We start from the raw sequence: 13,390 nt of genomic DNA, 5'->3' as shown, positions 1-13,390 counted from the left end.
TAAGCAAAATGTAGACTGAACAAAGGGATATTTGTGTATAGAGCATCGAGCTAGTACGCGAGGGCTTAGCGGTTGCGTCTAGTCCAATGATGAGTTACGGCGATCGAAAGCAGCTCGTTTAGCGTACCGTCGGCCATGACCGTGGTTGCGATTCACGGAGCGGTCACTAGGATAGACGCGGCATGAGTTCAAGTGGCCAAAGCGGAAAACTGTACCGCTTCTCGTCGCGGCGCGGGGCCGGCGGCGGCGTGTTGCGCGGCTCGCTGCGCTTGCGCTCGGCCATGCGCTGCTTGCGCTCTTCTGCGAGCCGCTTGTTGTTGGCCTCGACGATGCGCTTCTCTTCAGCCTCGTCCAGCGACGACGTCATGCGGCGCTTGGGCGGGTCCTCGACCGTAGGCTCGTCGCGCTCGCGCTTCCGATTCAGCGTCACCATCTTGCGCACGTCGCCCCGCTTCTCCTGGAGCTGGCGGCGCAACGCAGCCTCCTCCGACTCGCCGTCCTTGGCCACGTCCTTCGACTCTTGGTTGCGACTGCCCTCGGGCTTGGTCGCCTCCTTGCGCAGACTCTCCGACTTGCTCTCCGTCGAGCTCTCCGTCTTCTTGTCCGCCTCTGGCTTGCGGTCGGGCAGAGGCTTGCGGTCACTGTCGGCCTTGCGGTCACTCGCTGCCGCCTTGCGATCGTTCTCAGCCTTTCGGTCACTGTTGGTCTTCTTGTCGGCTTCCGTCTTGCGGTCGGCTTCCGCCTTGCGGTCGTTCTCAGACTTGCGGTCGTTCTCAGACTTGCGGTCGCTGGTAGTCTTGCGGTCGCTCGTCATCTTCTTGTCAGCTTCAGCCTTCCGGTCGCTCTCCACCTTGCTCTCAGCCTTGCGGTCCGTTTCATCCTTCCGATCCGTCTCGGCCTTGCGGTCGTTTTCCGTCTTCCGGTCACTCGCCGCCGCCTTGCGATCGTTGTCGGCCTTGCGGTCGCTGTTGACCTTCTTGTCAGCTTCTGCCTTGCGGTCACTGTCTGTCTTGCGATCCGCCTCGGCCTTGCGGTTGCTCTCAACCTTGCGGTCCGCATCCCGCTTTGTCTCGGCCGCCTTGCGGTCGCCCTCAGTCTTGCGCTCGGACGTCTTGCGATCGCCCTCAGTCTTACGGTCGTCAGTCTTACGGTCGTCAGTCTTACGGTCGTCAGTCTTGCGGTCGTCAGCCTTGCGCTCGGACGCCATCTTGCGGTCGTCAGACTTGCGGTCATCGGTCTTGCGGTCGTCAGACTTGCGGTCGTCAGACTTGCGGTCATCTGGCTTGCGGTCGTCGGGCTTGCGCTCCTGGCGTCGACCATCGTCCTTGCGGTCGGTCTTGCGGTCGTCCTTGCGGCTGCGGTCGTCTTTGGCGTCCGTCGACTCTTTTCCACGTCCCGCCGGCTCCTCCTTGCGACTGTCCTTGGAAGCACGACCACTGCTGCTGTCGTCCTTGCGACTCCCACTCTCACGGCGCGCCGGCGGCGGCGTCTCGCGACGAGGTTCCCGGCGCGACTCGGTGTCGTCGCGGCGGCGCACCGGATCACTACCACGGCCCCGCTTGCGGCCATCGTCCTTCTCACGCGAGAGCGATCGCGGCCGCTTCTCATTTGTCGTCGACTCGCGGCGGCGTGGCTCCTTGGTATCCTTGGCATCCTTGGCGTCCCGCGCCGGACTCGGGCTGGACCGGGGCGCCTTTTGGTCCGCAAACGTCCCGAGGCGGCGCTTGAGCAGCGCCGAGTAGCGCTTGGCCATGATTTTAAGATCTTCGCGATCGTCGGTCGTGAGTGTTTCCACCAGCTTCAAGAGGCGCGACCCGTTGGCGCTCGAGACGGGAAAGACGTCGATCATCTTGGTGAGCAGCACGAGCGTGTTGCGCGTCGGCATGTACTCGGCGCTGCCGAGCGCACTTGCGTACACGCGCTCCATGCGTTTTTGCCACTTGGCGTACGTTGGACGGTATTGGTAGTGCTCCATGCGGGCGCTCGGGTCGTTGAGCGAGACGCTAAAGCCAACCTTGCTGGCGCCCTCGGCAACAAAGTCGTCGGGGGCGTGGAACCAGCGCGCAAGGAGCGCATGCGACTCTTTCAAAAAGATCCCAAAGTTGGACGCTTCGCGCTCGGTCGTACACAGGACGAGGCCCGAGAGGTTGAGCGTCACCTTGTGGTAGTACTGCAGCGTGCTCAGGTTCGGCGTCTCGATCTCGTGCAGATGCTGCATAAACTTGGCGCAGTACATGGCGTCCTCGGGCGACAGCAGCGCGCGCGGGACAATGCACTTTTGCAGCAGCTCCGAGACGGTCGTGTCGACCGCCAACGTGAAAAACGTGTGTTTCTGGGCTTCAAGCCGCTCAAAGATGCGCTTCCGGTGCGCGACTTGGTCCTTCTGTTCCGTCACGAGCTTGTCGATGGTCGCCATGAGCTTCTCCTTTTGCTTGCGCTTCTCCGAGGACGATCCCGTCTAATTCGTATGGTTAGTATGGAAAATCGAGGAATCCGCCTCGAACGACAAATGGCGTACCGTCATATTCGCTAGCAGCGAGAGCTCGTGCCGGATCTTGGTGATTTCCGCCTCGTACTGGCCGTGGGGCACGTAAATATCGTAGAGCGTGAGACCCCAAAAGGTCGCAAAGAGCTCTTTCGTGAGCCCTTCGAACGGGTCGTGCGCTGATGTCACAAAAGTGGCCTCGAGTTCGCCCAGAAACGTCTCGCTGTACATGAACGCTGGCCCGGGCGCGTCACTCGCCGATGCCGTCGACGCGCTGCTATGGACACTGCGCGTCACTACATATAGTAAATGTATCAATCTTTCAATATATGCCATCAAGAATGTACCGGAACGGAGGAGCGGGTCGTCGGACCGCATCGCCGGGCGCAGCAACAACATTGCAACGTCGTCCGGTAGGTGGTACTTGTGCACGAGGTCCCGCAGCGGCGGCAGCGCGCCGACATACGAGCTCGGGTCCGCCGCCGCGTGCAGAAACGCCAGCAGCTGGCTCAACGTGCGCATGCACATGTCGTACGTGCCGCCGAGGAGCTTGAGGTGCTCTTCCTTCGTCGTCTCGTCGTGCTCGATGCGGCTGCGCATCTGGCCCATGACGATGCAGAGCGGCCACGCGAGGTTTAGCTTGACAAGCGTGTCGCGAAGCCGAGGAATCGCGCGCTTGTTCATGACTTTGGGATCTGGCGCCTCGTACCCGAGTGTCGGGCCGCCGGCAAGCGCCTCGAGCTGCGTCTGCGACAGATCTTCTAGCGCCAAGCACGACCCTAGGTGCCACATGAGTGCCTGTATTCCATGTCGAGGTAGAGCTACCCATCTTGGTCAAGAGCTCACTGAGCACGATGAGCTCGACGCTCTCCCACTTGCTGAGGCGCTGGAAGAGGTACGAGAGAAGCGCGCTGAGCTCGACCATCGGGTACTTGCGGTAAAAGCTGCCCGAGAAGCTCGCGAGCGATGAAAGCCAAAGCGACACGTTGGTGCCGTCGAGCTTGAGCGACGGGCGCGGTCGACCGAGCTCCGTGATTAGCACAAACGAGAGCACGTCCATGCCCAGCGGCGAAATGTACTTGAGCGACTCGACGACCGGCTGGATGAGGTTCTCGTACGCTTGGAGCTGCTGGAGAATCGTGCGGAAGGCCACGAGCGGGTTGGCGTGCGCCACGTGCGTGAGGACGCGGCCGGTCGGCTTGGTCTTGTCGGCCGTGAGGCGGCGCATGACCTTGCGCGTCGTGTCGACCGTGCGCGCGTGGGCGAGCATCATCTCTGGGACGTTGGCGTACTTGTCTTGCCAGGTCTGGTACAGCGCATACCGCTTCTCGCACGAAAACGTCTTGAGGAGGTCCCACATCTGGTACACGAGGTTCGGGCAGCACCCGTGGAGCGACAGCGTCGGGAAGAGCGTGTGCGTGAACAGCGCCTCGAGCGGCTCGACGAGCCACGCATTCGAGGGCAGCGCGTGCAGCAGGATGCGCTGGAGCTTGGTCCAGAGACTCTGGTCGTGGTGTAAGAACGGGCCAAGCAAGTGGAGCATCGGGAACACAATGTCGACCATCTCGCGCAGCGTTGTGATTGGCGCGACAACGTGGCGCGTCGGCGGTGACGACGACGGAGCTACGAGAGGTCGGTGGTTGAGAAAAGAGACACCAAATGCGGCTCGTACCGGCGGTCGTGGCGACAAGGCGCATGGATGCCAGCGACAAGGGCGCGTAGAGCGAAGCGAGCAAGTCGCTGATCGTGACGCACAGCTGGCGCGCGAGCGGCGCATACGCCAGCGGGTTGCAGTCGTGCGCGACAAAGGCCTGGATGCGCTCGAGCGCGAGCTCATACGCGCCGATCTCAAGAAGCCCGACAAGGATGCCGTACATTTGGTTGGCGTCGGCCTCCGAGAGATTCGTCTCGGCAGGCGCGTCGTCGTCCTTCTTGGCGTTCAGGTTGACCTTGCCGTAGCCGCGTGCAGCCGTCTTGAGCCCCTCGACGCGCTGCAATTCGTTCGCCAAGACGCCGGCCTTGGTCGGGCTCACGTGCGGGTAGAGCTCAAGTAGCGTGTAGAGGCCCTTGTGCAGTAGCACGGCGGCGATGCGGTAGAGCGACCGCGGCGCCACGAGCTTGGCCGCGATCGTCTCGGGGCGTTGGTAAAACTGGAGCTTGAAGCCAAGGAGGTGCACGACGTACTCGCGCTTGAAGGGCGCAACGAGGTCGGCGAAGCAGTCGTTCATGTACTGCGTCTCGTACACGTCCAAGAGCAAGTCCAGTACGCGGTTCGGGTCCAAGTCGAAGAAGCCTGCAGCGATACATGAGGGGGACGAAGGGTGGTAGGCGCAGTGTACCGATGAGCGCAAGCAAGTCGCGCTGGACAGCTTCGACCGTATCGCGCGTCACGCCCGAGTGCAAGAGCGAGAGCACCTTCGCAAAGCCTTCGCTCTCTTCGCGGAGGAGGTTGAACTTGCTCTGCGTGTACAAGCTGCGCGTGTTGATGCGGACGATCTTCTTGCCGACGGCCGCCGGCTCGTTTGCGAGGCCGACTGCATGCAGCACGTCGAGCTCGAGGATCGTTTGCAGCGTCATGGCCGGCACAAACTTCTTGTCGGATATGTCTTTGACCACCTTGCAGAGCGTCTTCCACGCCTTCGAGTGGCTCTCGCCGGCGTCGCACGGTAGCTGTTCGACCTGCGAGCCGACGACCCAGAGCGCATCTGCAAGTGTCGTTGCATGCGCCGAGTCGGCCGTGAAGAGCTTGGACTCGTCGAGCGCAGCGACAAAGTCGGCGCAGGACACGGCGTCCGTCGCGCACGCCCAGAGCAGCGCCTGGAGCATCGGCGCGAGGTCGTCTTCCTTGGCTGCGGCCTTGGCGAGGGCGCCAGGTCTACCATGAAGATGAGGAAGGAAGCGAGGTTGTCGGCGGCTTACGCGAGCCTTTGGCCCGACTCGGTCCACGTCGTGACGAGGTCCATCGCTGGGGAGCCACCGAGGAGCAATAGAATGTGATATTTTATGTTTACTTGGTCTATCTATGTAGACGCACGAAAACATTATAGGACCCATCGAGTGCCGAATCTAAAAGCACGCAACTGTTGACATTGCCGTTTCCGTGCGACGACGTCGACCGCCATGATGACGCTGCGGCCGCCAAGCGAATAGAGTGCGAAGCTGCCATGCTACCCTATCGATAGTGTGCCAAGATGTCTCAATCCACCGTCCTTAAGGAAGCGGCGAATCTGAGCGCGACTGGTAGGGGGTTCGAGGCGAATCTCGTTATTTTCATGTGGAATTTATTTATTTTATATAAAAAGAGGACACGGTCGCGTCATCACAAGGGTGCACTGAGCTACGGGAGGTCGTCCATTGGAGGGAGAGCCCTTTGTCTATAGCGAGGGACTTGCGCGGGCTCGCCGAGGGCTGGTTCGCCGAGGTTTCATAAGGGGTTTCTTTTTTGTTTAAAATTAGATTTCTATTTTCGAGGATTGCAAATCAAAGAATTACATACAAATATCAAGTTGGTGGGGAAAAGATCGCGTCGGTTGCAATAAAATGGCCATTCCGCCACGCCATTGGTCAAAATAAAATTAAGATTGCCGTTTCGTCCGAAAGGGCGGCTGCAAGCGGTCGGCAGAAGCCAACTCGCCCCGGAGCAGAGACCCGAAGCCTTCATGTCGTCCGACGCCCCGCGCCCTGGCAGCAGCTCATCGCCGAGCAAGATGGCGCAGAAGATCGAGGCCGCGCAGTCCATGGACGGGATGCTCTCGGGCTACCCGCAGTTCACGCCCAAGCACAAGTCGCTCATGGCCAAGCACCTCTCGCGCGAGCTGTACACCAAGCTCAAGGACCTCAAGACGTCGACGGGCTACACGCTCGAGCGCGCGATCCAGACCGGCGTCGACAACCCGCACCTCGGCGTCGGCATCACGGCCGGCGACGAAGAGTCGTATGTCATCTTCAAGGAAATCTTCGACCCGGTCATTGAAGGCTGGCACGGCTACAAGAGCGACGCGGTGCACAAGCGGGACTTGGACCCAACGCACTTGACGGACGCCAAGATGCCCGACGAGTACATCATCTCGACGCGGATCCGAGCGGGCCGCAACATCCGCGGCATGCCGCTACCGCCGGCCACGTCGCGCGCGCATCGCAAGGACGTCATGAACCTCCTCGACTCGGCGCTTACGGCCATGGACGGTGACCTCAAGGGCAAGTTCTACAAGCTCGCCGACATGACGCCCGCGGACGAGCAAAAGCTCATCGACGACCACTTTCTCTTTCAAAAGCCGGGCGGCGGGACACTTCTGGCGGCCGCCGGCGCCGCGCGCGATTGGCCCAGCGCACGTGGCATCTTCCACAACGACGAGAAGACGTTCCTTGTCTGGTGCAACGAAGAAGACCACATGCGCGTCATCTCGATGCAGAACGGCGGTGACATTGGGTCGGTCTTTGAGCGCTTCTGCCGCGCGGTCAAGTCGGTCGAAGACAGCATCAAGGCAAAGGGACGTGAATTCATGTACGACGACCACCTTGGTTTCATTGGCACGTGCCCCTCGAACCTCGGCACGGGTCTTCGCGCCAGTGTCATGATCAAGCTGCCCAAGCTGAGCGAAGACCTCGAGCGCTTTGAGAAGCTCTGCGGGCTTTTGAACCTCCAGCCGCGCGGCATGAACGGCGAGCACTCGGCGTCCGTCGGCGGCGTCTATGACGTCTCGAACAAGCAGCGCATTGGGTACTCGGAAGCCGAGCTCGTCCAGACGATGATCAACGGCATTCGTCTCCTCATCGATCTCGAGAAGAAGCTCGAGGCGGGCGAGTCCATCGACGGTCTCTTGCCGACCGAGCGCGTGCCCAACCCGGTCATTGAGGCGCCGACGACGACGTCGGCCGAGAAGGCCAGCATCGACGTCAAGCCGTCGAGCGAGGTCAACTACCCGGACTTTACGCCCAAGCACAAGTCGCTCATGGCCAAGCATTTGACCAAGGAGCTGTACGACAAGCTCAAGGACCTTCGCACAAAGAAGGGATACAGCCTCGACGACGCGATCCAGACGGGCCTCGACAATGCGCATTTGGGCGTCGGTGTCGTCGCCGGCGACGAAGAGTGCTACACGCTCTTCAAGGACCTTTTGGACCCGGTCATTGAAGGCTGGCACGGCTTCAAGGCCGACGCCAAGCACATCACCGACATGGACGTCTCGAAGCTCGTGAACGCCGACAAGCTCGACAACAACTACATTGGCTCGACCCGCGTTCGCGCTGGGCGCAACATCAAGAACCTCAGCCTCCCGCCCGGTACGACGCGCTCGGAGCGGCTCCAGGTCGAGCACCTCATCTCGACGGCGCTCACGGCCATGGAGGCCGAGCTCACGGGCAAGTACTTTCCCCTTGGCAACATGACGAAAGAGGAGGAAGACCAGCTCCAGAAGGATCATTTCCTCTTTCAAAAGCCGGGTGGTGGCACGCTCCTCACGGGCGCCGGCGCTGCCCGCGACTGGCCCAGTGGTCGCGGTATCTTCCACAACACGGAAAAGAGCTTCTTGGTGTGGGTCAACGAAGAAGACCACATGCGCGTCATCTCGATGCAAGACGGCGGCGATATTGTGGCGGTCTTTGCGCGCTGGGTCAAGGGCGTCAAGGCTGTCGAAGAGTCGATCAAGAAGAACGGGTACGAGTTCATGCACAACGAACACCTCGGGTTCCTCGGCACGTGCCCGTCCAACCTCGGCACGGGTCTCCGCGCGAGTATGTTTGTCAAGCTCCTCAAGCTCGGCGAAGACGTCCACAAGCTCGAAACGATCTGCTCGTCGCTGGGTCTCCAGCCGCGTGGGTCGGCCGGCGAGCACAGCGCGGCCGTTGGTGGCATGTGGGACGTCTCCAACAAGGCGCGCATCGGCAAGTCCGAGGTTGAGCTCGTCCAGACTATGATTGACGGCGTCGGCAAGCTCATCGAGCTCGAGAAGGCCATGGAAGGCGGCAAGACCGTCGACGCGATCATGGCCGAACTCAACCTCGCATAAATAGGTATGTAGATATGTAATAACCGAAACAAAGAAACCTGTGTATACAAACCAATAAGTTCTTGGGCCATGAAAGTGTTATCAGATCGCGCGTCAAATGGGATTCCCAGCTCGGAGAATGCGCATGCAAACCCGTATGTATTACCTTACACCGCCATTTGCACCAAGAGGAACCCAAGTAGCTTTGCCCGGGCACCCTCTACGATCTTAACCCTTACGAAGGAGGCACGGCAGGTCTATGCATGCACCGTGTCGGGTTTGCCTGCCGCTCGCAGCCATGAGGGACGAAGAAGCGTCCGCCGTCGCACCTCATTGGCCGCACGGCCTTCTACATTTCGAATGGAAACTTCAACTTGGGCGCCGATATTTTTTATTGGTTGCCTTCAATGTTGCATACAAATAGTATGCTATTTGGGTGTATTTTAATGGCCGGAAGATCGCGCCACCGGATTGGCTGAAAAGTCAATGATGTCGCGACAGAAACGCATGTGATTGGACCGGTTTTGAGCCAGAACGCCACCATCGCAGAAGGTCATTTGCGCAACATCGATGAAGGCCCTGTCCAAGTCGCTGCCGCAGCAGCATGCGATGGACGTCCGGAAGAGCGACTTGGACGTGGACCTGCTCCGCGCCCTGGCGACGCAGCACATGCACTTCTCGGACGACGAGAGCGACGGCGTCGACAGTGACGAGGACCTCGAGACCATCTTGGTGCCACGCCTCATGTGGCGCGAGCCCACGAAGCGCGTGTCGCCGGCCAAGAAGCGAGCACCGCACGCCTTCGCCATCTCGCCCAACAAGGTGCTACTGTGTTCTTAGCCAATGCAGAAATGATAGCTTATTGTGCAATCGATAGAAACCTGCGACCGACGACGACCTGGGCTGGACATTCATCGACAAGAGCCCGACCGGCGATCATCGACCCCGGACAGGGGCCATGGCGACGTTGAGCCAGAGTTGGTCCATGGCGTCGTGATCTAAATATATATTGCTCTTGCGTGCTGTCGAGATCGCCTTGAAACGCATTTCCATATTCGTCGTGTATGGCCGACAAGAGCGTGTTTGTGATCCAGCGCGAGGCCATTGCCAAGGACGAGGCGATCCGCAAGCGGCTGCAAGAGGCAGGCTTCAAGATCCTCGAACAAACCGTGCTCCAGCTCACTTTGGACAAGGCGGCGCTCTACTACGAGCGGCTCAACTGCCGCGACGACCCTGCCCAGCGCAAGGTACAAGCGTCATGTGACTTTTGGCAAGGATGACGGGTGATGTAGCCGACGCACCGGGGCACGGCCCGCAGCTCCATGACGCCGCGCGTCAGCGACTTGGGCTCGGCGCGCTCCAAAGCCGCGTCGCCCCGAAGCCCGAGAGAAGCAACCTCCCCGCGGTTGAATGTGCAGGGCGGCAAGACGACACCGCGTGCCGCCAGCGACGGCGCCACCGATGCTGAAGACGCCAAAGACGCCATTGCGGCGCTTTCAAGGTACGCGCTTCGAACCCCGGCCACCGGCTCGTATCGACATCGAATGGCAGCGGCCCGCTTGTCGTACTCGTTCTGCATAAGCCCAATGCCCTCAAGGACCTCCAAGACCTCGTCGGACCCTCGGACGTGACGCAGTGGCCGTCCCATGCGACGACGCTGCGCGCGCAGTTTGGTCTGGACCAGCGATGCATCGGCGTTCGCTGCAGCAAGTATGCCTTCAACGTCGACGACGAGCGCGACTTTCTCATGGGTACACACGAGCAAAAGATCTATCTTGTATCTATCCGAAGGACACGACCAGGGTCTGCGTCTTCTGTAGCGACCGCCGTCGCGCGCCGGGACAGTTCGATCGCCATCACCGAGGAGTGGACAGTGTCTGGCGCCACCGTACAACGCGATATCCTTGGATAGGTTGGATTCGATGCGAAGTATCCGGATAGGTGAGCCTCGATGCACTGCTCGACTTTCTCTTTCCGCCGCAAGTACAACACTCGAATTCGACGGGGCGTCTCTTTGTGTTTTCGCTGTACGGTCCGCTCGACGCCAAGTCCCGCCTGCGCAGCGGCGAAAAAGGCCTGCACGGTGCGCTTGAAAGATTGATATGAAACGGATATTTTCGCCTAGTCGTGACGGACCTCGAGCTCAACACCATGTCGCAGTCGATCGAGCGCGAAGACATTCTGTCCGTGTACGGCATGGTCGGTCTCTCGCGGGACGAAGTACGCCATGCGTTTTGCTTCCGTTCTCAAGTGGCATTAGGAAGAAGAGGTCTTGCGCCAAGCCGACAAGCACCTCAAGATGATTCCTCGGTACACTCGCGCAGACATCGAGGCCATGTTCAAGCATGTGCCCCGGAACGGTGTCGGCGCCATGTCGTTTCACGACATGCAGCAGTAGGACGAGGATTAGGGTCCACACGAAACGACCAACATGGCGTAGACGCATTCTTCAAGAGCGCCTCCGCCGCGTGCTCTGTATGAAGGAGAAGCTTAGTACGAGCTTGGCGACGCCGATCGTGTCCAAGTACCGCAAGAGCCTCACCACGTACGACGGTGCACATGTAGTAAATATGTTCTTATTCGTCGTATTCGTAGCTGGTCGAAAGACGCGGCGTATCACGTGGCACCGCCGAGTATGTTTCTCAAGGACGCGGGGCTCAACGGCTCGGAGAACGCCGTGCTCGTCTCGCGCCTCCTCAACTGCCACGCGTTTGGCATCTGCCACCTCGGCGACGGCAACTCCCCGGACTTGACGCAGAACGTCCGGCTCCTGCGCGACGAGATTCCCGACACGACCAAGCGCCCGCCGTGGAACAGCAATCACATGTGCATCCAGCAGGAATAGCCGCATCGTGCTCTTCACTTGATAACTTGATAGTACAATATACTAGTACGTCTTTCCGCAAGTTTGTGGGCGCCGCCCGTTCTTGACTAGAGCACTTCGGCCAGCACTTGAACGACTTGGCCGTAGACGCCGACGCGCGTCGCGGTTGCGAGTCGCGCCGACGTGCCATCGGCCGTCGGATTCGGAGCGCTTGTTGGTGCGTGGCGTCGCCGGAGGTTCTGCAGCTTCTTTCGCAACCGGCGGCGCATCCAGCTCTGGACCTTGACGACAGACGCGCGCCATTGCCGAAACTGGCTCGTGCGCAGCGAGCGCAGCACAAAGAACGACCGGCGGAGCGACTCTTCTTCGTACGAGGTGACGCTGCCGAGCAGGAGGATCGCGCCGCAGTAGCACGCGTATGGGACCCATATGTTTCGCTCCAAGTAGAGCGCCGAGACGCCAATGAAGACCGCCCCCGCGATTGCTGTCGTCGTCGACGCATAGACAAACCTAACGCGAAAGCCCGACCGGTGCACGAACAGGAGAGCGTTGAGGAGCCCCATGAAGTACAAGTCGGTCCAGCGCTGCGACGCTGGGTTCGAGTAGACAAGGAGCACGAGTGTCGCCATGGCAGCAATGTGCAGCAGCACGACAAGCCCTGCAAGCCACTGCGCGTACCGGACGTACCCGCCGTGGGCATGGAGCAGGATGTGGTCGAGCAGCGACTGCTTGAGGTACGCGGCGTACGTGAGGCGAGACGCTTCTTCGGAGAGCGCAGTCTGTGACGGCAACGCGCGGGCAGCAAATGAGTGGCTGAGGCCGTAGAGCACGCTGGCCATCAAGAGATAGGCGGGCACGACGACGCCAAACCGCGTACACCATGCCAGATCTTGGATGGATGACGGTAGGAGCTTGACGTCTTGGATCGCTAAGAGCACTTGCGCGAGGAGGACGCTGAGAAGAGCGTAGCGCACGGTGCCGAACACCCGGCGGTGGAGCGCAGGGTCGTGCACGTTTTCGAACGGGAACGGGTCGAGGAGGTACCAGAACCGGTAGAACGCAGCTTCGAGCTCGGCGTGCGCAAAGCTCAGGCTCCACGGATGCCAGAGCGACGACGTCGAGACGCTGGACACGATAAGCATGGCCTCGTCGCCGTCGAGAAGCCCCTGAAAAGGCAGCTCGAGTGCGTAGTTGCGCCGCCGTAGCACTTCCTACGGGACACACGATGCAGGAGCGTCCACAGATAGATGGATAGATAGATGGATGGATAGATAGATACCTGGCGGTAGTGCGACACCATACCGCCAAAGACGCGGATCGCATAGTTGAAGACTTGGTACATGACGTCGCGGGCAGCGTCGGCGCCATCGACGTAGACGCTGGCAAAGAGCTGGACGACCATGTAGAGCAACAAGATACCGACGCCGAGGACGCAGCTCGTGAGGAAGCGCATGCGTGTGAGGCCAAAGATCGGGATGAGCAGCAGCATGAGAGGCAAGACAGGGCCGTGGCTCCGTTGCAGTGGCTTCTTGGCGATGAGCACCGATGCAACGACGAAAAAGACGCCGCATGTGACGCCCTCGAGGTTGATGCATGGCGCAAACGTAAGACCGAGTCCGATGGCGAAGGCTAGGAGCGCAACGCCCACATCGAGCGCGAGGACCAGCGTCGATGGCGGTGTCAGATACCAGCTGTGGCCCATGAGCCCGGCGTAGACCAAGAGACCGACGAGGAAGACGGCGCGAATGCGTCCACGGGAGGCTTCTTGCGTGCTGCGCGTGTATCCATCTTCGTACGATGGCGCAAACTGCAGCGTCCGGCCGTTCATTTGCGTCTGGCCTTGGATGAGTCCAAACTGCAGCTCGTCGTAGCGCTTCGTCTCGTAGTCGCATAAGATCTCTGCGCCACAGACCGCGTCAGACGAGCTGCGTGGGGGCCTGCGCTCGTACCTTTGAGCGTCGTGTCCTTGGCCGGAGGCGCGTTCGCTGCCAGCATCACTGCGTGGATCTCGGCCACGTTCATCGTGATGATATCTTGGTCTGGGAAATAGAGTGAATACGGATATAGCGTGCGCTTGGGGCCAATCCGAGGCAA

The 13,390-nt window shown here is 60.4% G+C and overlaps 5 protein-coding genes across 6 annotated transcripts; 3 read left to right on the top strand and 2 right to left on the bottom strand.

Moving 5' to 3' along the window:
• Positions 1-9: 9 nt before the first annotated feature.
• SDRG_00808 (hypothetical protein) lies at positions 10-5,448 on the bottom strand (the record flags this gene model as incomplete). The annotated part of the gene is made up of 8 exons (XM_008606306.1): positions 10-78; positions 128-166; positions 216-2,458; positions 2,519-3,264; positions 3,311-4,108; positions 4,158-4,778; positions 4,825-5,360; positions 5,405-5,448. The coding sequence occupies 8 exons, from the start codon at positions 5,446-5,448 to the stop codon at positions 66-68; spliced, it is 5,040 nt and encodes a 1,679-aa protein (XP_008604528.1). The 3' UTR covers positions 10-65.
• Positions 5,449-6,114: 666 nt separating this feature from the next.
• On the top strand, positions 6,115-8,557 carry SDRG_00807 (hypothetical protein). The gene has a single exon (XM_008606305.1). It carries the CDS (start codon positions 6,145-6,147, stop codon positions 8,491-8,493), a length of 2,349 nt encoding a protein of 782 aa, XP_008604527.1. The 5' UTR covers positions 6,115-6,144; the 3' UTR covers positions 8,494-8,557.
• Positions 8,558-8,990: 433 nt separating this feature from the next.
• SDRG_00806 (hypothetical protein) lies at positions 8,991-9,503 on the top strand. Its single transcript, XM_008606304.1, has 2 exons — positions 8,991-9,294; positions 9,350-9,503. The coding sequence occupies exons 1-2, from the start codon at positions 9,043-9,045 to the stop codon at positions 9,467-9,469; spliced, it is 372 nt and encodes a 123-aa protein (XP_008604526.1). The 5' UTR covers positions 8,991-9,042; the 3' UTR covers positions 9,470-9,503.
• A 28-nt stretch (positions 9,504-9,531) lies between these two features.
• On the top strand, positions 9,532-11,378 carry SDRG_00805. 2 transcript variants are annotated; one of them, XM_008606302.1, is made up of 9 exons: positions 9,532-9,719; positions 9,765-9,973; positions 10,024-10,223; positions 10,293-10,360; positions 10,414-10,555; positions 10,598-10,692; positions 10,733-10,866; positions 10,913-11,017; positions 11,068-11,378. In XM_008606302.1, exons 1-9 carry the CDS (start codon positions 9,537-9,539, stop codon positions 11,315-11,317), a joined length of 1,386 nt encoding a protein of 461 aa, XP_008604524.1. In that variant the 5' UTR covers positions 9,532-9,536; the 3' UTR covers positions 11,318-11,378. The 2 variants fall into 2 exon arrangements, with proteins under 2 accessions (XP_008604524.1, XP_008604525.1); XM_008606303.1 differs by having other exon boundaries at positions 10,275-10,360.
• Positions 11,235-13,340, bottom strand: SDRG_00804 (hypothetical protein). The gene is made up of 3 exons (XM_008606301.1): positions 13,246-13,340; positions 12,576-13,195; positions 11,235-12,507 (listed from the first exon to the last, which is right to left on the bottom strand). Exons 1-3 carry the CDS (start codon positions 13,316-13,318, stop codon positions 11,404-11,406), a joined length of 1,797 nt encoding a protein of 598 aa, XP_008604523.1. The 5' UTR covers positions 13,319-13,340; the 3' UTR covers positions 11,235-11,403.
• Between the last annotated feature and the right edge of the window lie 50 nt (positions 13,341-13,390).

Source organism: Saprolegnia diclina, assembly GCF_000281045.1.
Source record: "Saprolegnia diclina VS20 unplaced genomic scaffold supercont1.2, whole genome shotgun sequence".
NCBI lineage: Eukaryota > Oomycota > Saprolegniomycetes > Saprolegniales > Saprolegniaceae > Saprolegnia > Saprolegnia diclina.
Note: the sequence above shows the minus strand (reverse complement) of the source record. Positions and strands in the feature narration are given on the sequence as shown.

Excerpts from the sequence above, each read along its gene's own strand:
- SDRG_00807 (XM_008606305.1), top strand. The coding sequence starts at position 6,145 with ATGTCGTCCGACGCCCCGCGCCCTGGCAGCAGCTCATCGCCGAGCAAG.
- SDRG_00806 (XM_008606304.1), top strand. The coding sequence starts at position 9,043 with ATGAAGGCCCTGTCCAAGTCGCTGCCGCAGCAGCATGCGATGGACGTC. Across the intron at positions 9,295-9,349 it reads TCGCCATCTCGCCCAACAAG|AAACCTGCGACCGACGACGA; the intron begins GTGCTACTGTGT and ends TGCAATCGATAG.
- SDRG_00805 (XM_008606303.1), top strand. The coding sequence starts at position 9,537 with ATGGCCGACAAGAGCGTGTTTGTGATCCAGCGCGAGGCCATTGCCAAG. Across the intron at positions 10,361-10,413 it reads GGACAGTGTCTGGCGCCACC|GTGAGCCTCGATGCACTGCT; the intron begins GTACAACGCGAT and ends GTATCCGGATAG. Across the intron at positions 11,018-11,067 it reads TACCGCAAGAGCCTCACCAC|CTGGTCGAAAGACGCGGCGT; the intron begins GTACGACGGTGC and ends TCGTATTCGTAG.
- SDRG_00804 (XM_008606301.1), bottom strand. The coding sequence starts at position 13,318 with ATGAACGTGGCCGAGATCCACGCAGTGATGCTGGCAGCGAACGCGCCT. Across the intron at positions 13,196-13,245 it reads CAAGGACACGACGCTCAAAG|AGATCTTATGCGACTACGAG; the intron begins GTACGAGCGCAG and ends TCTGTGGCGCAG. Across the intron at positions 12,508-12,575 it reads TGGTGTCGCACTACCGCCAG|GAAGTGCTACGGCGGCGCAA; the intron begins GTATCTATCTAT and ends TGTGTCCCGTAG.